At 43.4% G+C, this 25,126-nt stretch overlaps 1 protein-coding gene and 1 long non-coding RNA gene across 4 annotated transcripts in view; one reads left to right on the top strand and one right to left on the bottom strand.

Annotated features, from left to right (window-relative positions):
• scn5lab (sodium channel, voltage gated, type V-like, alpha b) overlaps positions 1–25,126 on the bottom strand; it is a 198,732-nt gene that overhangs the window by 117,260 nt on the left and 56,346 nt on the right. For 2 of the 3 annotated variants that reach the window (XM_071328503.1, XM_071328505.1), the window contains exons 1-5: positions 22,362–22,446; positions 18,265–18,393; positions 14,828–14,919; positions 10,353–10,595; positions 6,303–6,366 (exon numbers count right to left, since the gene is read on the bottom strand). In XM_071328503.1, the coding sequence (XP_071184604.1) occupies positions 6,303–6,366; positions 10,353–10,595; positions 14,828–14,919; positions 18,265–18,393; positions 22,362–22,432 (599 nt within the window). In that variant the 5' untranslated portion in view covers positions 22,433–22,446. Of the gene's footprint in view, positions 1–6,302; positions 6,367–10,352; positions 10,596–14,827; positions 14,920–18,264; positions 18,394–22,361; positions 22,452–25,126 lie in introns of those variants that run through there. The other variant, XM_071328506.1, reaches the window with a different exon arrangement.
• Positions 1–25,126, top strand: part of LOC139531743 (uncharacterized) — a 47,937-nt gene that overhangs the window by 834 nt on the left and 21,977 nt on the right. The window contains exon 2 of the long non-coding RNA XR_011666422.1: positions 10,474–10,612. This is a non-coding gene — a long non-coding RNA (uncharacterized lncRNA). The remainder of the gene's footprint in view (positions 1–10,473; positions 10,613–25,126) is intronic.

The following is a 25,126-nucleotide window of genomic DNA, read 5'->3' as shown; positions in this document are numbered from 1 at the left end:
CTGAGGGGTTTTTATAATAAGAGTATTTACAGTACTAAGAAAAGACCAGATCATCAAAGGAGTCCTTCAGCTGGTATCGTAACTGGGCAATAATGGCGCAATTGTTAGCATACCCTTGGACTATCTTAAAGTATTCTGTGAAGTTTCTCTGAATCGCCACCCTAACAATATAGGCCAGTGATAATGTCATTCGAAAAAATGTTAACAGCAAAGCTAGCCAGCATTAATATCGACAGAAATAAAGGCCCTTCAACTTGCACTTGATATAAATGCAATTAGCGAGCTGTTACATTCAATTTGATGACTCGTCAAGTAGAACTGGAGTCAGAGAAATAAATGGAGTTAAGAACATGGCACATACAGAGAGCCTAGGGTGGGGGAGAGCAAAAAGGTGGATCGTAAGTGAGAGCCAATAATCTTCACTTTGCAGTCAGGGTAGCCATTAACAAAGCCATTAGAGTGAAGCCAAAAAGCTTAAAAAGGATCAAATGTGACTAAAGTGGAGGAGCAAACCCACTAGCCCCCCTCCCTCTGCCTCTCCACCCCCTACACACACACCCCTACACCCCCATTTGGAATGCCAGATATAACTGCTCATGTCGATTGTATTTGTACTGAGTGAAACCAGCCTAAATGTATGTGCCAATCTATGACAGAGATTTTGTCTTGGAAGGGATATTAAATAGAATGTTTATTTCTTTCAGTTTGATAAGGGACAGTAGTAGTTCTACGGAAGACCTGGGCCGTAGTCATCAAGCATTTTTTTCTCAGAAGTTTGATAAATATTGGCCCAGATCCATGTCCATTTTGATTGACAGCAAAAGGTTCCAGTGAGTGACCAGCTGAATGTGGGACGAGCCTATGGGAGCATTGATTTCTACAGACCTTTATTGACACTATGAGACAGAGGTAGCCAGACCAGTAAACAAACACCACAGAGACAAACAAATACCATTGTCTGCCATGTATTTATCTTAAAGGGTGTTGTGTTAATACAAGCTCAGAAATGGCATTTAACATATCATCTCAGTTCATCTCTACAGAAAAATTACATATATTATATACACTACATGACCAAAAGTATGTGGACACCTGCTCATTGAATATCTCATTCCAATTATGGGCATTAATATGGAGTTGTTCCCCCCTTTGCTGGTATAACAGCCTCCACTCTTCTGGCAAGTCTTTCCACTAGATGTTGGAACTTTGCTGCGGGGACTTGCTTCCATTCAGCCACAAGATCATTAGTGAGGTCGGGCATTGATTTTGGGCGATTAGGCCTGGATCGTAGTGTTCGACGGGGTTGAGGTCAGGGTTCTGTGCAAGCCAGTCAGGTTCTTCCACACCGATTTTGACAAAACATTTCTGTATGGACCTCGCTTTGTGCATGGGGGCATTGTCATGCTGAAACAGGAAAGGGCCTTCCCCAAACTGTTGCCACAGCGTTGGAAACACAGAATCATCTAGAATGTCATTGTATGCTGTAGTGTTAAGATTTCCCTTCACTGGAACTAAGGGGCCTAGCCCGAACCATGAAAAACAGCCCCAGACCATTATTCCTCCTCTACCTTTACTTTACAGTCATCCCTCCGCATTCTGGCAGGTAGCGTTCTCCTGGCATCTGGCAAACCCAGATTTGTCCGTCTGACTGCCAGATGGTGAAGCATGATTCATCACTCCAGAGAACATGTTTCAACTGCTCTAGAGTCCAATGGCATCAAGCATTACACTACTCCAGCTGATGCTTGGCATTTCGCATGGTGATCTTAGGCTTGTGTGCGGCTGCTCGGCCATGGAATCCCTTTTCATGAAGCTCCAGACTAACAGTTATTGTGCTGACGTTGCTTCCAGAGGCAGTTTAGAACTCGGTAGTGAGTGTTTTTCACACGCTACTCGCTTCAGCACTCGGCGGTCCCATTCTGTGAGCTTGTGTAGCCTACTACTTTGCAGCTGAGCCGTTGTCCTAGACGTTTCCACTTCACAATAACAGCACTTACTGTTGGCTGGGGCAGCTCTAGCAGGGCAGAAATTTGATGAACTGACTTGTCGGAAAGATGGCATCCTATGACGGTGCCACATTGAAAGTCACTGAGTTCTTCAGTAAGGTCATTCTACTGTCAATCTTTGTCAATGGAGATTGCTTGGCTGTGTGCTCAATTTTATACACCTGTCAGCAATGGGTGAGGCTGAAATAGCCAAATCCACTAATTTGAAGGGGTGTCCACATACTTTTGTATATACAGTGTATTTCACTTAACATTTTCGAGGCAGTTCCATCCTCTGACCACTTAGATGGGAGTTTGGAATTTTGTTAAAGAGTAAGAAATCATAGCACAAAAAAATGAATGTGAGACATTATTTAAGGCCATGTAAGGCCACAGTATTTAATACCTTTATTGTTCCATTTAAATGTAATAAATGGGGGGCCTCCCGGGTGGCGCAGTGGTTAAGGCACTGCATCGCATCCCGGGTGGCGCAGTGGTTAAGGCACTGCATTGCAGTGCTAGCTGTGCCACCAGAGACTCTGGGTTCGAGCCCAGGCTCTGTCGCAGCCGGCCGTGACCGGGAGGTCCATGGGGCGACGCACAATTGGCCTAGCGTCGTCCGGGTTAGGGAGGGTTTGGCCGGTAGGGATATCCTTGTCTCATCGCGCACTAGCGACTCCTGTGGTGGGCTGGGTGCAGTGCACGCTGACCAGGTCGCTAGGTGCACGGCGTTTCCTCTGACACATTGGTGGGGCTGCGCGCTGTGTTAAGAAGCAGAGAGGCTTGGTAGGGTTGTGTTTCGGAGGACACAAGTCTCTCCCGAGCCCGTACAGGAGTTGTAGCGATGAGACCAGACAGTAACTACTAACAATTGGATACCACGAAATTGGGGATAAAATTATAAAATATATATATTTTTGAATCAATGGCTAAAATATACCGACTAATTGGTCACCAAACTTCAAAGCTGATTTATGCCGTGTTCACGTGCTAGTCGGAACTAGAAAATTTGATCATTTCCGACTTGCTAACTGGTTGAACGTGGAACATATATAACTACAACCAGTTAGCAAGTCGGAGTTTCCTAGTTCCAACTAGTACTTGAACGCTGCATAAATCAGAGCTTTGGAGTTTGCTGACCAATCACCATGCACCAAACAGACAAAGCTTGGAGCCTGGCTGTTTTATCATTCGTGGACACAAGCTGGAGCGTGCGATTGGATTGGCTGTTATCTCTCAGAGAGACAGACAAATATGTCCTTTGTCTCCGTGTGGCTGGAGGCAGATGTTACATTTACCGTGTCCCCAGCCTGCCATAACTCACCCCAAGGGACCATTACTCTGCTCTCCCTTTAGGCAATAACACACAACCCATATGTCTTTCCTACTTTCCATTACATCTTCAATAGATTCCCAGTCTCACAGGAATTTTTTTTAAGAAAAGAGGGGGGATGGAAGATTAGAATGTTGAAATATCACGGTATCAATTACAGCAGCTTTTTAAATATCATTTTTTAACCATTTGGGGTGGGAGGGTGTTGAAAGCATGAGCTAGCATCACGTGACATTGAGGGCATTGGTAGAGGCTTGAATTTGATGGAGACTGCCTGTGTGATTGCCTGTGTGAGTTCCTGGAAAAGACATGGATGAAATGTCATTGGTATTCATTTTCCATAATTATTTTGTAAGTATAAAAGTAGGAGATTAAATTGAAAGTGGGGACTATTTTGTCTGTGTTTGTGGTTGGAGCAAAATGGAAACCGTGGGGCACATTAGAGCTTGGCACCCAACAGAATACAGATGGGTATTATTTACTTTGTAAAACCCTAGATCTTAGCCCTGGGACTACTCTCCTGCCACTCCTGCCCATTGCTCCAAAATCACTTGGCGTTACAGGATTAGAGCGTTGGCAGGACGGGTCATGCTAGTGTTGAGGGCATTCATTAATTCCATGTCTATGTAAAGTACATTCATTTGATGAGTAGTTGGGCTGAGAATGGGATTCAGAATGTCTCAGAACAACAATAGAATGATTGGGAAAGTTGCCATCTGATGTTAACTTGATGAATATTAAAGATGCCCCCTTTATCCTTCCTGAAAGTGACTATCATGTTGTTGCTTAATGGCTAAGAAAGATGCCACACTTCATGGACACATTTTTCACTGTTGCATACTCAGTGTAGTTGTGTTCAGGCTCGCCTTCTTTTCTGTGGATACAATTGCCACTGGGTGTCCTAAAATGTACACAGTACACAATTGATGTCAGAGGTTACATGTTGATATGCTAACTGCAGTCTCCCATGGCTCAACCCGTCATACTGTCATCCAGAGGGCCGCCGTGTACTAGCATGTCACATTCATGGCCAGGGTGATGAGCCGACACGTTTGGTGATTTACCCCCAGCCATGCAACATGCATGTTCTCCCAATTGCCATTCCCATCTCAGTCTAAAATACATCCCCTCGTCATTCCAAATCTTGGTCCAGAATACATCAGTTTTGGGTCTAGGTCAATGTCGTTTCACTTCAGTGAATGTGAGAGATATATTCAGGAATTGTAAATTGACCATTATTTTCTGAGATATTATTATTTTTTAAAAATTGGACCCAATCCTTAAAGATTATCCAATGTTAAAGTGACACACACCAAAGTTATTAGTTAAACTAAATGACTATTTATAAGCTGGGCTTACTTCTTTTATATATACAGTACCAGTCAAAAGTTTGGACACACCTACTTATTCAAGGTTTTTCCATATTTTGTACTATTTTCTACGTTGTAGAATAATAGTGAAGACATCAAAACTATGAAATAACACATATGAAATCATGTAGTAACCAAAAAAGTGTTGTGGATGGCCTCCACAATCCACAATCACCTGACCTCAAGCCAATTGAGATGGTTTGGGATGAGTTGGACCGTGGACTGAAGGAAAAGCAGCCAACAAGTGCTCAGCAACAAGTGCTCAGCATATGTGAGAACTCCTTCAAGACGGTTGGAAAAGAATTCCAGGTGAAGCTGGTTGAGAGAATGCCAAAAGTGTGCAAAGCTGTCATCAAGGCAAAGGCTGGCTACTTTGAAGAATCTCAAATATAAAATATATTTTGATTTGTTTTTACACTTTTTTGGTTACAACATGATTCCATATGTGTTATTTCATAGTTTTGATGTCTTCACTATTACAATGTAGGTAATAGTAAAAATAAAGAAAAACCCTTGAATGAGTAGGTGTGTCCAAACTTTTGACTGGTACTGTATATATATTATCATTTTTTCCAGGCAGTCTCTCCAGGCAGTCTCCCGTCCCAGTACTAACCAAGCCCAACCCTGAACAGGCGTGTCCAGGGTGGTATGGCTAAAAGCATATTTTATTACCCTGTTTTCTCACCGAATTAGGTCGCTTGGCTCATCTTTGCATCTCCTCAATGGGCTCGGGAGAGGCGTAGCTCGGCTTACTTCTATCCACATTACTCAAACTGTGCTATAATAACTTGGGGTGCACGCATCATGACAGCAAAAATATCTACAAAAACCTGTGGGATTCGGTTCATCTTGGACCTGCAAGCCTACTGTGTAGCGCACCAGTGTCAATCCGCATGACTCAAAAACGTATTATCCCTCTGAGCTAAAGCCTAAGCACACATTAGTGCTAACACGTCTTCCCGTCCAATGCAAGGTTACTCATCAAGCATAGTTTGAGGAAACCAATTCTGGCATATTAGCAACTCAACCATAGTTAAAGTCACTGTCAAGGCCCACTCGCTTGTTAAAGCCTATTGGCTCTCACAGGATGGATGGTGGTTGATAAGCCCATGGTGTCTTCTCTCTACAGCCTGAGGGCAGCTGAGTCACCATCAGTCGCCATCACTCCGTCTTGCTGACTCACACCCTCAGAGCCAGGCTATCTCTGTTGACTTAGCCACACAGCGACAGGCATCATCTCAGCCACCTAAACCCTAACCTCAGGGCCCCTTTGTGACATCCTCTGGTACTGCTCAACAGCATGTACTAGACTAGAGGATGCAACATGAGGCTAAGGTTCATGAGGCTATGGATCATGAGGCTATTGTTAAACCATATACAGTACAAGCCACCGTCACACTAGCCTGGTGGTCTGGTGTGTTTGGTATTTCGCCAACCCTTCTCTGTTTTTGTTCCTTACCATGCCAAACAAGATCAACAAGAGGGGAGCTGGCTACAGCACATACAGAATGGTACTAACCTATCTTCACAGTGATGCACATTCATAATTATTGGCTATTGTTCACTGACATTTTCTATAGCAATAGAACGAGGAGAAAGAGCAGTGTCACTTACCCAGCATCACTCCCGTCCCCACATATTAAGGCATCCTTAGCTCCCTCCACTTTGTAGTAGTTGTCTGAAAAAGGGAGAAAGATATATTTTTTTTTGATTACATTGCCCCAGTATTGCTGAATGTGCCCAAAAGCATTAGTATCTCAAGGTTAAAAGTATTTCAATGGTACCTTATGACCAGAACTCCTAGTCCTGAAAAGGCAGCCTGCCCTGCTTGGGGAAAGTTGTTTATTGACTGTATTATATTAATCACTGATCTCAAATCAGCCCACCCTTAAATAACCCACTGGATGTAGGATTTTAATCATTTATCAAATTAAGAAAATGTTGTCGTTTTGTGTTTCACCCGAGCTTTTAGGGACCAGTAGCCTTCCTAGGACATTTTACATATTTTTAAGGTGATGTATAGCGGAGCCTGCTTGAAGTTGAAGGGGGGGTGAATGAATGAATAGCATACTAGAACCCAGTAACTGTGTTGCTGCCGACTCCCACAAAAAAAGATGAGTCTTACATTTTGACAAGTCTGTTTTTTTTAAATGAGCTATACATCGTTGCTGTGTTAAAGAAAAAATTATAGATGTAATCTCAGGAAACAATATTGAGCTGTTCTTTGTTTTTGCCTTGTTTGTTTGGCAGTGGTGTTTACTGTCATTACATCATGATGGTCAGGCGTCATGCGGTCTCGTCAGGTGACAATCATTCACCATTAGAGGAACGTCAGTCCATTTAAACATCTGTTCCACATCAGTGTTGTGCAGCAAAGGTTAGCACGCAATGATTTGTGTTGGTGAGGGTGGACCCTAGTAGTCCCATCGCTGCAGGGCTGTCTCTGTTATTGCCTGTTTGGATAGTACAGTACAGAGGACAATGGAACAGAACACTGCCATGTCCTGTGTGTCCATAATGAGCCTCAAACAACTGCTGTGTGAGCCGTTTTCTAGGATACACATTATCCTCTGTAAACATGTTACGCTATGGCTGCATGTAACGTTTGGTTGACGTCACTGTCACACAACAACTGTGAGACTTACGCAAAGCTAAGAGACCCACGACCAACAACATGACCATATTAGTGCAGTTAAGAAACATCAATCACTACAACAGCATGTGAGCCAGACCTGGGTTCAACTAGTTGAAATCGTTCAAATACTTTACCTGTGTTTGATTAAGCTTGGCTGGCGCAATGGAATCAATGGAAGAGTCCCAAAAGTGCAAACTCTGTCCAAGTGGCACTCCAAGCAGGTTAAAGCAAAAACTGAGAGTATTTGAAAGATTTCAAATATTGTTTGAAACCAGGTCTATATTACAGCATGTTAATCTTATACACTAACATATAATCTACTGCTCTAGTGTTGTTAATTTTTTCATATTTCGAGGATACTTCACATATCATATCACACGTTACTAACACACGTAGCCTTGAGTAAAAGCTCAACATCACCAAAACTTGAGGCAGGCCCACGCTATTGCATATGTCTAATTACATTGTGTCAGTGACAGGGAATATAGAGTATTCAAATTTTTGGCAAAAAGCTATCGAGTACAGGAAATCTCCAATAGACGAGGGGTCTGGAATTTGCTCTCAAAAATTATTTAATCTGGCGTGTTACATGGCTGTGCTGTGTATCTTCAATTACACTTGACCATCATTTCCCAGAATTCTTTCTTTACTTCACAGCCTCTGTGTGACCTCTCTGTAGCAACACATTGGAAAATGTTTGGTGAAAAAAAAACAATTCGTTTTTTTGTAGTATGGTTTTTACCTTTGGACACGCCTACTCATTCAAGGGTTTTTCTTTATTTCTACTATTTTCTACATTGTAGAATAATAGTGAAGACATCAAAACTACGAAATAACACATATGGAATAATGTTGTAACCAAAAAAGTGTTAACAAACACAAATATATTTTACATTTGAGATTCTTCAAAGTAGCCACCCTTTGCCTTGATGACTGCTTTGCACACTCTTGGCACTTTCTCAACCAAATTCACCTGGAATGCTTTTCCAATAATCTTGAAGGAGTTTCCACATATGTAGAGCACTTGTTGGCTGCTTTTTCTTCACCCTGCTGTCCAACTCATCCCAAACCATCTCAATTGGCTTGAGGTTGGGTGATTGTGAAGGCCACGTCATCTGATAGAGCACTCCATCACTCTCCTTCTTGGTCAAATAGTCCTTACACAGCCTGGAGGTATATTGGATCATTGTCCTGTTGAAAAACAAATGATAGTCCCACTAAGCTCAAACCAGATGGGATAGCGTATCGCTGAAGAATGCTGTGGTAGCCATGCTGGTTAAGTGTGCCTAGAATTCTAAATAAATCACAGACAGTGTCACCAGCAAAGCACCCCCTCACCATCACACCTCCTCCTCCATACTTCACGGTGGGAACCACACATGCAGAGATCATCCGTTCACCTACTCTGCGTCTCACAAAGACATGGCAGTTGGAACCAAAAATCTCAAATTTGTACTCATCGACCAAAGGACAGATTTCCACCAGTCTAATGTCCATTGATCGTGTTTCTTGGCCCAAGCAAGTCTCTTCTTCTTATTGGTGTCCTTTAGTAGTGGTTTCTTTGCAGCAATTCGACCATGAAGGCCTGATTCATGCAGTCTCCTCTGAACAGTTGATGTTGAGAAATGTCTGTTACTTGAACTCTGTGAAGCATTTATTTGGGCTGCAATTTCTGAGGCTGGTAACCGCTAATGAACTTATCCTCTGCAGCAGAGGTAACTCTGAGTCTTCCTTTCCTGTGGCGGTCCTCGTGTGAGCCAGTTTCATCCTAGCGCTTGATGGTTTTTGCGACTGCACTCAAAGAAACTTTCAAAGTTCTTGAAATGTTCCGTCTTAAAGTAATGATGGACTGTCGTTTCTCTTTGCTTATTTGAGCTGTTCTTGCCATAGTAGGGACTTGGTCTTTTACCACATAGGGCTATCTTCTGTATACTACCCCTACCTTGCCACAACACAACTGATTGGCTCAAACGCATTGAGAAGGAAAGAAATTCCACACATTAAATTTGAACAAGGCACAGTTGTTAATTTAAATGCATTCCAGGTGTACCTCATGAAGCTGGTTGAGAGAATGCCAAGAGTTTCCAAAGCTGTCATCAAGGCAATGGGTGGCTACTTTGAAGAATCTAAAATATAAAATATATTTGGATTTGTTTAACACTTTTTTGGTTACTACATGATTTGATATGTGTTATTTCATAGTTTTGATGTCTTTACTATTATTCTACAATGTAGAAAATAGTAAAAACAAATGAGTAGGTGTGTCTAAACTTTTGACTGGTACTGTATATGAAACGTTTATAGATCTAACTTCATTAGATTAGATAAATATCACTTTTTCTAAATGACAAAATATTAGATCAATGTACCTCAATATTGTTTGTTGGGATGATCTACAAAGCTGAGATGAGACAGATTACATTTTTAGTTGAGCATGACTAGAGGCATCCAGGGAAAGACTAGTGGCCTCCAGGGAAAGACTAGTGGCCTCCAGGGAAAGACTAGTGGCCTTCAGGGAAAGACTAGTGGCCTCCAGGGAAAGACTAGTAGCCTCCAGGGAAAGACTAGTGGCCTCCAGGGAAAGACAAGTGGCCTCCAGGGAAAGTCTAGTGGCCTCCAGGAAAAGACTAGTGGCCTCCAGGGAAAGACTAGTGGCCTCCAGGGAAAGACTAGTGGCCTCCAGGGAAAGACTAGTGGCCTCCAGGGAAAGACTAGTGGCATCCAGGGAAAGACTAGTGGCATCCAGGGAAAGACTAGTGGCCTCCAGGGAAAGAATAGTGGCATCCAGGGAAAGACTAGTGGCCTCCAGGGAAAGACTAGTGGCATCCAGGGAAAGACTAGTAGCATCCAGGGAATGATGAAAATTACAGGAGGGTGGGTGTTTAACCCTGGGGGGCATTTAGCCATAAGCCTCCCTATACAACAAGTCTCTCTCGCAAAAGGGATACTTGCGCTCAATAGGGTCAGCCTTTTTAACTAAATGATACATTCATTTATTAAACAGCGTTTAACTGACGCACAGCGCTCACCTTCGTCTGCGATGAAGTCTTTGAGCGAGGGCCACGTCCGGTTGTTGCAGAAGAAGGTGGTGTTGGTGTTGAGGGTGTTGTTGACGCAGTGCGCTGTGCTGCGGACGCACTTCTGCCGCAGGTTACCCATGAAGAGCTGCAGGCCAATGAGGGCAAACACACTGAGGCAGAACACGGTCAGGATCATCACGTCTGCCAGCTTCTTCACCGACTGGATCAGCGCACCCACAATGGTCTTCAGGCCTGCACAAGGTCAATAGGTCAGCACGCACACACATGGTCATAGAAATGGACACAGGGTAAATAGAAGCTATCTTTGATTAGCTAGTTCTGTCTAATCATAAGGAACTGTTTTAGATCTAATAACTGAAAATGGTTATTATGTATATGTAATTTAAAAATGTACAAAAATAACTATAAAAATTCTGAAAGTTAGTGGTCTCTTACTTTTTACAATTACATACTGTATAGTGGGGCTTGTTTACAGTAACTTAACTACAGTGCATTACACTGTATAACAAGTTACAAAAATTACAATAATTGTGTAAGGAACAATACAACGACTCACTATCCATAATAATTAGTGGTGCGCACCAATATCGATAATTCGATATGATATCAATATAGTTCGTAATCGATATGAGCAAGGCACATCGTGATATTGGCTTATCCTTGCTGTTAACCCACACTTTTATGTAAAAGAGGAAACATTAGTGTTTCTGCAGGCACAAAGCCCTCTCACAGGCTCTCAACTTAGAATAACTGCCTGCTGATGGGCCATCAACGAGCTTCCCATTGTGTTCAAACAGGTTGGCTAGGTTAGGCCCCCAGAACATTCACCCTTGGCCCAATGGGCAATAAGCAAGAAGTTGTCTGAATTTCACAAAGCCGTAGAAGTTAAGTCCATACAGTTGCAATCTTTGATATTGGTTTGAAAAAATGCAACTGATATTGATATTGATTTTTCATATCAGTGCCCATCACTAATAATACTAACCATGACATGGATGCAATAAACTGTACAGTTACAAATTCAGAACATTAAAAGCAAGAAGGCCACACAGAAACTGAAGACACCGACACAGCATTCAAAATACAAAGAAAGCTAACAAAAATGAACTAACCTCTACAGAAAGAAACATTGTCTTGTTTCTTTTCGAGAGATCAAAAATGCACCGAAAAATTCACAATGTATGGTCATTGACAACAGACGCTTCCCAAATAATGACTGACTTACTGGCTGACTGACTGGCTGGCTGACAAACTAACTGTCTGACTGACTGACTGAAAACTAACTGACTGGCTGACAAACTAACTGGCTGACTGATTGGCTGACAAACTAACTGACTGGCTGACAAACTAAATGACTGGCTGAAAAACGAACTGGCAGGCTGACAAACTAACTGACAGACTGATTGACTGACTGGCTGACAAACTAACTGACTAGCTGACAAACTAACTGAGTAACTGACTGCCTGGCTGACAAACTAACTGACTGACTGGCTGACACACTAACTGGCTGACTGACTGACTGACTGACTGGCTGGCTGACAAACTAACTGACTGACTGACAAACTAACTGACTAAATAACTGGATGACAAACTAACTGGCTGACTGACTGGCTGGCTGACAAACTAACTAACTGACTGACTGAGAAACTAACCGACCTACTGGCTAGCAAACTAACTGACTGACTGACAAACTAACCGACTGACAAATTAACTGACTGACTGAACGGAATTGCTGACTGGCTGACTGACTAACTGTCTCACAAACTAACTGGCTGACTGACTGACTGGCTGGCTGACAAACTAAATGACTGACTGACAAACTAACTGACTAAATAACTGGTTGACAAACTAACTGGCTGACTGGCTGGCTGACAAACTAACTGACTGGTTGACAAACTAACTGACTTGCTGACTGGCTGACAAAACAACTGACTGGTTGACAAACTAACTGACTTGCTGACTGGCTGACAAAACAACTGACTGGCTAACAAACTAACTGGCTGATTGACTGGCTGACAAACCAACTGACTGACTGACTGGCTAACAAACTAACTGACTGGCTGACAAAATAACTAACTGGTTGACAAACTAACTGACTTGCTGACTGACTGACAAACTAACTGGCTGATTGACTGGCTGACAAACCAACTGACTGACTGACTGGCTGATTGACTGGCTGGCTGACAAACTAACTGACTGGCTGACAAACTAACTGACTTGTTGACTGACTGACAAACTAACTGACTGACTGACAAACTGACTGACTGACTAACTGGCTGGCAAACTAACTAATTGGCTGATTGGCTGACTGACTGACTGGCTGACAAACTAACTGACTGAATGACTGACTGGCTGATTGACTGGCCGATAAACTAGCTGACTGACTGGCTGACAAACTAACTGACTGGCTGACAAACTAACTGTCTGACTGACTGACTGACAAACTAACTAACTGACTGACTGAGAAACTAACCAACCTACTGGCCAACAAACTAACTGACTGACTGACAAACTAACCGACTGACAAATTAACTGACTGACTGAACGGAATTGCTGACTGGCTGACTGACTGACTGTCTGACAAACTGACTGACTGCCTGACTGGCTGATTGACTGGCTGGCTGACAAACTAACTGACTTGCTGACGAACTAACTGACTGGATGACTGACTTGCTGACAAACTAACTGACTGACTGGCTGTCTGGCTGACAAACTAACTGACTGGATGACAAACTAACTGACTGGCTGACTGACTTGCTGACAAACTAACTGACTGACTGGCTGTCTGGCTGACAAACTAACTGACTGGATGACAAACTAACTGACTGGCTGACTGACTTGCTGACAAACTAACTGACTGACTGGCTAACTGACTAATTGACTGACTAACTGACTGACATTTTGACTGACAACTCTGTCTCAGAATGTGCCCAAAGCATTTCCAAGATTTTCTAGCATTTTTTCCCTAGCTAACTATATTTGGCTTATCTGATCCTATGCTATTACCTCACTATCCTGATTCCTATTTGGCCAGGATTTGTGTTGGATTAAAGGTAGTGCGAGGGGCCAGACTGCTGTACAGTATGAACACAGAGAGGAATTCAGTCTCTAAACCGTCACTTCCAGTCTGGCATTTCCAGAAGATGGTGTGGGCCAAAGGAGGTCAGCCATGAAGAGCCTGACGCACCATGTGTCTCAACAGCACCCAATAACAGGAAGAAGTGGAATACATGGGCCATGACTGATGGAAGTTAGCTCCCGCAGAGTAGATACCGGGTAGCTACTGTATGGTACAGATCATCCCAATGTGACACACCAGGTAAATCTAGGAGTCTAGGTTCTATAGCGTAAAGTAAAAAGTAGGGTCCAGGGTTTTTCCCTGGTCAGGTCAAGTGGACAGGTTGTGCACTGTAGGTTTACATAAAGGGCCCTGCTCAGAAATATACTGCACTATATGTTGCTAAGGGTACTACACCTGTTTCATCAAAACAAGGGATTTAGTCCTATTTGAGTAGAGATCCGTTCTGAATGGACTGTATGACCTGCTTCCTATGGGAGCGTCTGTTGTGAATGGAGATATTATTACCATACAAAGTGGTATTTGACTATACCCATGCCTGTTAAACACTAAGGGTGAATGAGACCTGTTGAGTCAGATAACGAGGTAACATAATCCTTGGGCTTAAGGCCAGATGTCATGTTGAAACTTTATCTGTGGACTATATATTCACTATGTTGATGTCTATAGCGAAGTGTTTGCATACAGGATGTGGACGTAAGCATTGATGCATGACTACGCCTTGAAAGAAACTAGATTTGTATTTTTCATAAATGAATGGCATACATACATCTAAATACAAAATGAATTTGAAGTCCCAACACAACGGTTGCTACCAGACTCTTATTCTACTGCTCAGGTTATACATTGCCCCCACATCCCTCCCTTCCCCAATACATGTGTTAATATTGGACTATAATTTATGCCTTCCTTTATTAGACTTACGCTAAAATATTTATTATATTCTTTTGACCCATTTACTTTATGTTTGTATTCTTATCTTTTCTTATTTCTTATTGTTGTTGCGTTGTCGAGAAGGAACCTGCAGGTACGCATTTCGTACGGTGATGTAAACCATGTGTATCCCGTACATAAGCCTAATACAACTTAAAACAAACTATGAGAATAGAATCTAAAATGTGAGAATCCTCCATTTTGAATCACAAGTTGCCAAACTCAAAGGTCTCATTTCCACTCACTGGTTAGTTTGATTACCGGAAATAATAAGGGAATGACAAGGGACTCTGTTCCAATACCCACACTAGCAGGCCACTTTGGGTGCAAGCCCAAGACATTGCTTCATCCTAAGTACAGTAGGGTGCTAGTATAGACATATTGGAACGTAGCCAGGGTTTAGTTCTTCCAACGGTGGGTGGTGTCTTAGTGTTTGAAACTCCCTTCTCACCTGGGATGACTGAGATAGTTTTCAGTGCTCGTAGGACTCTGAACGTCCGTAAGGCTGAGACATTGCCCAGGTCCACAAACTCAGTAACATATCTGCAACAAGTGAAAGTCAAGCAGACACAATGACAAAGCACCGACGACAGGCAAAACACAACAGTTGAATGGGCCGGGATTGGAAGATAGGGGAGGGGGGGAGGGTTTGGATTGAGGTCAAGGGTCAGAGAGGATGGCTTTGGATTGGACAGAGAGGAGGAAGAGGGTGAAGGGGCATGTACAGTACAGTAACAGTATGTGGACTGGACGATAGACAATGTAACCCATTTTTTGGTAACACTGCAGCACAAGGGGAGACTCCCTCTTACCTGGGATTACTGAAATAGTTTTCAATGCTCTGAGGACCCTGAATGTTCGAAGTGCTTGGAGATTGCCTACTTTAACAAATTCGGTTAGCAACCTGCAGGATCAAATTACAGTTATTTGGTCAAACACCAACAAAAAAAAACGGAAAGACAACTGCAGGCTAAGCACTGCTCACTGCCTCTTAGTGAAGCTTTCCCTGGAGAACAGGGCAGAAACAGCAAGGTATAGATATTTCCTGTTAGCTTTTTTACAGTTATGTGGTATGTCTCCACATAAAGAGAGTCCAGAAAAATTTGAAAAATGAATATGGTGCCAGTCCATGTGCTGCTCATATGAGGTATGTTAAGTCTTCAGGACCTAAGTGGTTCCATTCCCTATTACATTTCTGAGGTGAGTTTTCCAAAAGCTTCATAGCTAACATGGCATGCACTCCGTTTCCATGGGAACCCCAAGGGTTGGGGGTGTGGATATTTATCCGTGTGGGGGGGTATCCGTTTTCCTGGTCATCAGTCTGGATTTAATAAAGCCAGCGGCGGGAAGGAAGGTGTCCTGTCTGTCAACACGAGTTGGAGGGCAGCGGGGGTCGGTAACTGATGTGTCCCTGTCCTGCTAAATATCCATCTGACCCCACAGAGGCTTCCAGTTCAAGGTCGACTGGAAATAAAGCTGCAGGAGCTAAACGAGAAATCAACACTTCATCGGGGGGGGGGGGGGGGGTCCTTAATGACTCCATTGGAACCTGCTTCTGGTTAAGGTCCCCTATTGGACAATCTGTCATTGGTTTAGAGGCTGTTATGGGTGACTGGGAAACTGCCTGAGCCTTTGGCGCCGTACCTACAATCCTACTTCAAACACGGTTTTCTCACAGGTGAGTCAGTTAATGCACGGTGGGGATGTTTAAAATTGTTCCCTTAGAAAAAAGGTGCCGTATGTCCTCAGTGTTTAGACCATCCACAGTAGAAGGCCAGGAGCAAAATAGATTATTCAAAAGCAGCTTAACCCACACCACCAAAGCAAAATTGAACATTTGAAGAGTAAGAACATCGGTAATTGGTCATTAAATTCAGGTTGCATTCTAAAATATTGGAAGTAAAAGTTTGCACTGCATCTATTGGTTAAAAAAAGAAAGAGGATTGAAGTATAGTGAAGTATAACAGGGATTTCCAGTAGTCGAGTAAGTATTTTTAAAAAAAATTTACTCTCCTCTTTTACATTTATGAATGTGTTATTCAATGCGTTTCTATTGGTTTTAGTAGTAAAGGCCAAAATCAATATTTTAAGGAAGTAGAGGGCAGGTTAAAAGGAAGGAGAGCGCAGGTTAAAAGGAAGGAGAGGGCAGTTTAAAAGGATGGAGAGCGCAGGTTAAAAGGAAGGAGAGGGCAGATTAAAAGGAAAGAGAAGACAGCTTAAAAGGAAGGAGAGGACAGCTTAAAGGGAAGTAGAGGGCAGGTTAAAAGGAAATAGAGAGCAGGTTAAAAGGAAGTAGAGAGCAGGTTAAAAGGATGGAGAGGACAGCTTAAAAGGAAGGAGAGGACAGCTTAAAAGGAAGGAGAGGACAGCTTAAAAGGAAAGAGAGGACAGCTTAAAATGAAGGAGAGGACAGCTTAAAGGGAAGTAGAGGGCAGGTTAAAAGGAAATAGAGAGCAGGTTAAAATGAAGTAGAGAGCAGGTTAAAAGGATGGAGAGGACAGCTTAAAAGGAAGGAGAGGACAGCTTAAAAGGAAGGAGGGGACAGCTTAAAAGGAAAGAGAGGACAGCTTAATGGGAAGTAGAGGGCAGGTTAAAAGGAAGGAGAGGACAGCTTAAAAGGAAGGAGAGGGCAGATTAAAAGGAAGGAGAGGACAGCTTAAAAGGAAAGAGAGGACAGCTTAAAAGGAAGGAGAGAACAGCTTAAAAGGAAGTAGAGAGCAGGTTAAAAGGAAGGAGAGGACAGCTTAAAAGAAAGGAGAGAACAGCTTAAAAGGAAGGAGAGGACAGCTTAAAAGGAAAGAGAGGACAGCTTAAAAGGAAGTAGAGGACAGCTTAAACGGAAGTGGAGAGCAGCTTAAAAGGAAGTAGAGAGCAGGTTAAAAGGAAGGAGAGGACAGCTTAAAAGGAAAGAGAGGACAGCTTAAAAGGAAGGAGAGGACAGCTTAAAGGGAAGTAGAGGGCAGGTTAAAAGGAACGAGAGGACAGCTTAAAGGGAAGTAGAGAGCAGGTTAAAAGGAAGGAGAGGACAGCTTAAAAGGAAGGAGAGGACAGCTTAAAAGGAAGGAGAGAACAGCTTAAAAGGAAGGAGAGGACAGCTTAAAGGGAAGTAGAGGGCAGGTTAAAAGGAACGAGAGGACAGCTTAAAGGGAAGTAGAGAGCAGGTTAAAAGGAAGGAGAGGACAGCTTAAAAGGAAGGAGAGGACAGCTTAAAAGGAAAGAGAGGACAGCTTAAAAGGAAGGAGAGGACAGCTTAAAGGGAAGTAGTGGGCAAGTTAAAAGGAAGGAGAGGACAGCTTAATAGGAAATAGAGGGCAGGTTAAAAGGAAGGAGAGGACAGCTTAAAAGGAAGGAGAGGACAGGTTAAAAGGAAGGAGAGGGCAGCTTAAAAGGAAGGAGATTACATCTTAAAAGGAAGTAGAGGGCAGGTTAAAAGGAAGGAGAGGACAGATTAAAAGGAAGGAGAGGGCAGGTTAAAAGGAAGGAGAGGACAGCTTAAAAGGAAGGAGAGGACAGCTTAAAAGGAAGGAGAGGACAGCTTAAAAGGAAGTAGAGGGCAGGTTAAAAGGAAGGAAAGGACAGATTAAAAGGAAGGAGAGGGCAGATTAAAAGGAAGGAGAGGGCAGGTTAAAAGGAAGGAGAGGACAGCTTAAAAGGAAGGAGAGGACAGGTTAAAAGGAAGGAGAGGGCAGGTTAAAATAAAGTGGATGGCAGGTTAAAGGAAGGAGAGGGCATGTTAAAAGGAAGGAGAGGGCAGGTTAAAAGGAAGTGGATAGCAGGTTAAAAGGAAGGAGAGTACAAGTTTAAAGGAAGTAGGTTCAAAGGAAGTAGAGTGTCAGACACTAACAAGAGTGATACAGAGAGGTCTACTGTAGCAAGAGAGATACTTACGCCATGACAATCACACTGAAATCCAGCCAGTTCCACGGGTCCCGCAGGAAGGTAAATGGCCCCACACAGAATCCCCTCGCCAGAATCTTTATCAATGACTCAAACGTGTAAATGCCAGTGAAAGTGTACCTGGGCGGGTGTATGTGGTAAGGGGGGGAAACAAAAGGTCAAAACATTAGCAGGAAATGGCATAAGCTAGGGTGAGAGGCAAAACACTGCTCTTCTTCCTCCACATGGTTCCCCGACTCCGAGTGCAGTTCAAATAAAACATATTTTTTAAAGAAGAAAGAAACCAATAGGAAAGGGACAGAGACATAGACATGTAGCAGCTTTAGGAAGAGACAGAGACATGTAGCAGCTTTAGGAAGAGACAGAGACATTAGCAGCTTTAGGGAGAGACAGAGACATGTAGCAGCTTTAGGAAGAGACAGAGACATTAGCAGCTTTAGGGAGAGACAGAGACATGTAGCAGCTTTAGGAAGAGACAGAGACATGTAGCAGCTTTAGGAAGAGACAGAGACATGTAGCAGCTTTAGGGAGAGACAGAGACATGTAGCAGCTTTAGGGAGAGACCGAGACATGTAGCAGCTTTAGGGAGAGACAGATACATGTAGCAGCTTTAGGGAGAGACAGAGACATGTAGCAGCTTTAGGGAGAGACAGAGACATGTAGCAGCTTTAGGAAGAGACATAGACATGTAGCAGCTTTAGGGAGAGACAGAGACATGTAGCAGCTTTAGGGAGAGACAGAGACATGTAGCAGCTTTAGGGAGAGACAGAGACATGTAGCAGCTTTAGGGAGAGACAGAGACATGTAGCAGCTTTAGGGAGAGACAGATACATGTAGCAACTTTAGGGAGAGACAGAGACATGTAGCAACTTTAGGGAGAGACAGAGACATGTAGCAGCTTTAGGAAGAGACAGAGACATGTAGCAGCTTTAGGAAGAGACAGAGACATTAGCAGCTTTAGGGAGAGACAGAGACATGTAGCAGCTTTAGGAAGAGACAGAGACATGTAGCAACTTTAGGGAGAGACAGAGACATGTAGCAGCTTTAGGAAGAGACAGAGACATGTAGCAGCTTTAGGAAGAGACAGAGACATGTAGCAACTTTAGGGAGAGACAGAGACATGTAGCAGCTTTAGGAAGAGACATAGACATGTAGCAGCTTTAGGGAGAGACAGATACATGTAGCAACTTTAGGAAGAGACAGAGACATGTAGCAACTTTAGGAAGAGACAGAGACATGTAGCAGCTTTAGGAAGAGACAGAGACATGTAGCAACTTTAGGGAGAGACAGATACATGTAGCAACTTTAGGGAGAGACAGAGACATGTAGCAGCTTTAGGGAGAGACAGATACATGTAGCAACTTTAGGGAGAGAGAGACATGTAGCAGATTTAGGTTAGAGACAGATACATGTATCAGCTTTAGGGAGAGAGAGACATGTAGCCGATGTAGGTTAGAGACAGAGACATGTAGCAGCTTTATGGAGAGACAGAGACATGTAGCAGCTTTAGGGAGAGACAGATACATGTAGCAGCTTTAGGGAGAGACAGAGACATGTAGCAGCTTTAGGGAGAGACAGAGACATGTAGCAGCTTTAGGAAGAGACAGAGACATGTAGCAGATTTAGGTTAGAGACATAGACATGTAGCAGCTTTAGGGAGAGAGAGACATGTAGCAGCTTTAGGGAGAGACAGAGACATGTAGCAGCTTTAGGAAGAGACAGAGACATGTAGCAGCTTTAGGAAGAGACAGATACATGTAGCAACTTTAGGGAGAGACAGAGACATGTAGCAGCTTTAGGGAGAGACAGAGACATGTAGCAGCTTTAGGGAGAGACAGAGACATGTAGCAGCTTTAGGGAGAGACAGAGACATGTAGCAGCTTTAGGAAGAGACAGAGACATGTAGCAGCTTTAGGGAGAGACAGAGACATGTAGCAGCTTTAGGAAGAGACAGAGACATGTAGCAGCTTTAGGGAGAGACAGAGACATGTAGCAGCTTTAGGGAGAGACAGAGACATGTAGCAGCTTTAGGGAGAGACAGAGACATGTAGCAGCTTTAGGAGAGACAGATACATGTAGCAACTTCAGGGAGAGACAGAGACATGTAGCAGCTTTAGGAAGAGACAGAGACATGTAGCAACTTTAGGGAGAGACAGATACATGTAGCAACTTCAGGGAGAGACAGAGACATGTAGCAGCTTTAGGAAGAGACAGAGACATGTAGCAGCTTTAGGAAGAGACAGATACATGTAGCAACTTCAGGGAGAGACAGAGACATGTAGCAGCTTTAGGGAGAGACAGAGACATGTAGCAGCTTTAGGAAGAGACAGAGACATGTAGCAGCTTTAGGAAGAGACAGAGACATGTAGCAACTTTAGGGAGAGACAGATACATGTAGCAACTTTAGGGAGAGACAGAGACATGTAGCAGCTTTAGGAAGAGACAGAGACATGTAGCAACTTTAGGGAGAGACAGATACATGTAGCAACTTTAGGGAGAGAGAGACATGTAGCAGATTTAGGTTAGAGACAGAGACATGTATCAGCTTTAGGGAGAGAGAGACATGTAGCAGATGTAGGTTAGAGACAGAGACATGTAGCAGCTTTAGGGAGAGAGAGACATGTAGCAGATGTAGGTTAGAGAGAGAGACATGTAGCAGCTTTAAGGAGAGAACCGAGTCACAGGACAGTAAGAATGAGAAGCAGAAGGGAATGACACAGACAGCAAGCTCTTTGACAGCAGTGCTCCTTGATGAGTTAAGCAGGTCATCAAGACAAGAATGGGCATTAAAATCCAGTGTGTCACTTCATTGTAACATAAAATAAACTAAGAGAGAGAGAGAGAGAGACTCTTCAGAGGCAACAGAGATTGGGATGGAGGATGCAGCATTCGGAGGAAGTGCACAGCCATATTCCTTTTAGTCTTTGTCATTGTTACTGACTGTAAGGTTAAGAAGGTAGACTGTGACTGACTGGGAGTCATTGCATGCTACAGATCGTGCCGATTAGTGCGTTGTTGACTGTGCAGATTCCATTGTCTGAAAGACTGTCTTCATTAAAGGTAAACTTGGAGGGCTTACACTCTTAGAAACAATGGTTCCAAAAGGGTTCTTCAGCTGTCCCCATGGGACATGTGGAACCACTTTTGGTTCCAGGTAGTGCCCCTTTGGGTTCCATGTAGAACCCTCTGTCAAAAGGGTTCTACATGGAACCAAAAGGGTTCTACCTGGAGCCAAAAAGGGTTCTTCAAAGGGTTCTCCTATGAGGACAGCTGTAGAACCCTTTGAGGTTCTAGATGGCACCATTTTTTCTAAGAGTGTACTCTGGTTTTGGACTCAGACTGTTTCAAAGAAAGGGCAGTTGCTTATCACAACATGGCAGACTAGACTACGTTGGTTACATGTCTGTGGGTCAAATCCCCTCTATCCATACAACACATGCCGCTGCCTAACAGCAAATCCACAGTGTGAGATGAACTTATACTGTGAATGATTGACTGAGAGAGACAGAGAGACAGAGAGACAGAGAGACAGAGAGACAGAGAGACAGAGAGACAGAGAGACAGAGATAGATAGATAGATAGATAGATAGATAGATAGATAGATAGATAGATAGATAGATAGATAGATAGATAGATAGATAGATAGATAGATAGATAGATAGATAGATAGATAGATAGATAGACAGACAGACAAAGATTCAACTGAATGATAATTCCCATTCCATCATTGATTTTGCTTTCAATTGTTTGTTTATCAAAGTGTTTGGTTGGAATATGAATCCCTTTAATGAAAGAATGTATAAACGGTATGTGACACCCATACCATGGTTGTTCATTCCGATGTAGCATAGCAAGAGTGCAATTAGCAAATTAGCCGGGTACACTAAAATTGTGAACTTACTTGCTAATTGTGGTTGGCAAGGCAACAAACACCTGGCAAAGCGTTACATCAGGACACATAGGGCACAGAGGATCAATACAGTCAAAGAGGGTTGAGGGAACAGCAAGAAGATCACAGAGAGAATTCACAGAAGAAGCTAGCGTCAATGCTGAGAGACAGAGATGATGGGTGAACAAGGCATACTTACTCAACATACTTGGCCCAATACGCTGGTTCCGACATGGCCATGAAGCAACAGTTGGTCAAAATAGTGCACATGATGAACAGACTGAATAACGTGCCCGTGGTTAAGGAAAATGGTGGATTCAATAACAACATATACATAAATTGCAACAGTACTATTCTGAATATGAATTCGTAGTGATTATTTATGCCCAAGTATCCCATTTAGGTTTGGTTTGCCTGCTGTCATATCACTCTACTGAGTGAATAGAAGAAAGAAAAAAATGGTGTAATATTGTTCTCATCCCTGATTAGTAACACTAAAATAACCCCAAGTAACAACATTGTTGTTACATACTATTTCAGTGATGAAAAGCTACATTGACACAGAATTATACAGTATGTGAAGCCTAGGTTGAGAAACCATCTCTGCATGTACTGTAGGCGTGTAGCTTACATTTTAATAGTTTAAATATTTTCTATGTTTAGGAAACCAAATTACTCAAAATGATCTGAAATAATAAACATACTATCGAAAATATCTGTCCTAAGAAAGAAGTATATCTCTTGTAAATACTCACAGGGGCAAAGAGCAAGCACAGAACAAATATTCTAACTATTTGCTGGGGCGAAAGCTAATTAACGGCAAAAATTATACCTCAGCTGTTGGTTAGCCTTGGCCACCATGGTGCTAATAGCATTATCCTCCCACTCCCCCCTCCCTTCTCACTCCATAGGCAAGATTAAAACATCCGCCTTGCTGTGTGGAGAGTGGCAAGTGGAACCCAAACTGCCTATTAAAAAACGGATTAAATATGCAACTTCAACACAGCTAGTGAGGGGGAATTGAGTAGGTGACTTGAAAGTTGATTTCCTGTCCCCAATTTTCAATTTGGCCTATATTCTAGAAGATTTTGATCAGTTGATATCTCTCTGTACTTCAATGTTGATCCGTTGATATCTGTCTATCAAACATCTCTCGATAGAATAATTTGTCCCTCATTTGCATTTGTAGTTGGAAATGGCTTGCTGTATGCTACGCCAAATGCTCTGGGCTATTCGTACGGCAGAACGTTCTGCTTTCTCATTGTTGCTTGTATTTACAGGTGGTTCGGAAAAACCCTTGTGATGAGTAACCTTGTGCTTAGGCTTTAGGTCAGAGGGCTACCAGCAGCCAACTAGAGTTTGAATCCCTGGTCAGTTACACAATCAAATGACTCCCCTACCAAAACTGAGGTGTCAAAATAATGGCTTCCGTGTCATAAGTCCCTTTGCCTGAGCAAGCATTACTATGACGGCTCGTTCAAATTCCCACACTCACAGACAGCACTTTACTCAAATGAGTCACCATAACGATAAGCACCCTGGCTCTACAGAGTCTTCCAGAGCACCCACACTATTAATGAGAAAGTCAGCTTCAGCATTATGTACAAATCAGACTGCTGCCAAAAGCTGCTAGAGCCTGGAATCACAGGGTTTGTTAATAAATCGCTAGAAAAATGTACACAGATGATTTTTTTATGAGCCTACTGTGAGTCGTTGAAGCATATCTCGGCGGAAGCTTTTGCATGAATTCTCATCCTTTTATAGAATGCTTACTTAGGTCTATTACGGCTTAATCTACAGGATATATTATATAGTCTCGCTTTGATGACTTCAATCACAGCTTTGTAGTGCTGTACCCACTTTAAAGTAAGTGTGTTCTGTCTACAACCTCATTGATCCCTAGTTAATAATCAAACATGTACCCTGGCCCAAGGACCCCTGGGTAATCAGCAATCGTGAGGACACTGTGACGCCGCCTCAAAGGGAACGCTTTTCACCACTCTCTCAGCTCATACATGCACACATACAGGCATGACACTGGCATGAACAGAGAGATAGGCACACGCACAAAAGGACGAGCCGACGCAGAATCATGTGTATGTGTGTACGTGTGTTCTGTGTATGTGATTGATGTAAGGTACATATTTTAGTATGTGATTGCTCATGCTGCCGTCTTGACAGCTATCAGGCAGAGCAGTCATATGGTCCTAAATCCTCAATCCCAGCCCTCTTATTTCATCGCAGAGCTATGACATCTCATCTTGGGAAGACTCTGGTTCTGTGTCAGAGCTGCCCCTGCCTGGCGCCATAGCGACAGGCCAAGGTGTCAGGTGGGTGGACTGGAGGCAGACCCTCGCTTGGGGCCCATAGGGTGTATGAGAAGAGGGTTAGCTCTGGCCCCTCCACCCTACCCTATCCTACCCCCCCGCATCCACCCACCCACCCACCCACCCACCCAACACCTTTAGAGAAGACCTATTCCACCCGCTTATCGGGCTGACAAGAGCAAAGTGTCCGGGTAGCCTAGTATTTCTCAACACCCGCAAACACCGCTCCAGATATTTATAGCAGGGATCAGCGGAGGAAGAGGGGAATAGGGGGAGTGTGGTGGAGGAGGGGGGGGGGGGGGGGGGGCAGGTGGGGGAGCAGCCTTCCTACATTGTGTTGGTGGGGGAGCAGCCTTCCTACGTTGTGTTGGTGGGGGAGCAGCCTTCCTACATTGTGTTGGTGGGGGAGCAGCCTTCCTACATTGTGTTGGTGGGGGAGCAGCCTTCCTACATTGTGTTGGTGGGGGAGCAGCCTTCCTACATTGTGTTGGTGGGGGAGCAGCCTTCCTACATTGTGTTGGTGGGGGAGCAGCCTTCCTACATTGTGTTGGTGGGGGAGCAGCCTTCCTACATTGTGTTGGTGGGAAAAACAGAACTAAAGGCAGATTCAGTCACTTCCTGGCTTCCAATGGATGAT

This window comes from Salvelinus alpinus, chromosome 10 (assembly GCF_045679555.1).
Source record: "Salvelinus alpinus chromosome 10, SLU_Salpinus.1, whole genome shotgun sequence".
NCBI lineage: Eukaryota > Metazoa > Chordata > Actinopteri > Salmoniformes > Salmonidae > Salvelinus > Salvelinus alpinus.
The sequence above is the reverse complement of the archived record's forward strand: the minus strand, read 5'-3'. Positions and strand labels throughout refer to the sequence as shown.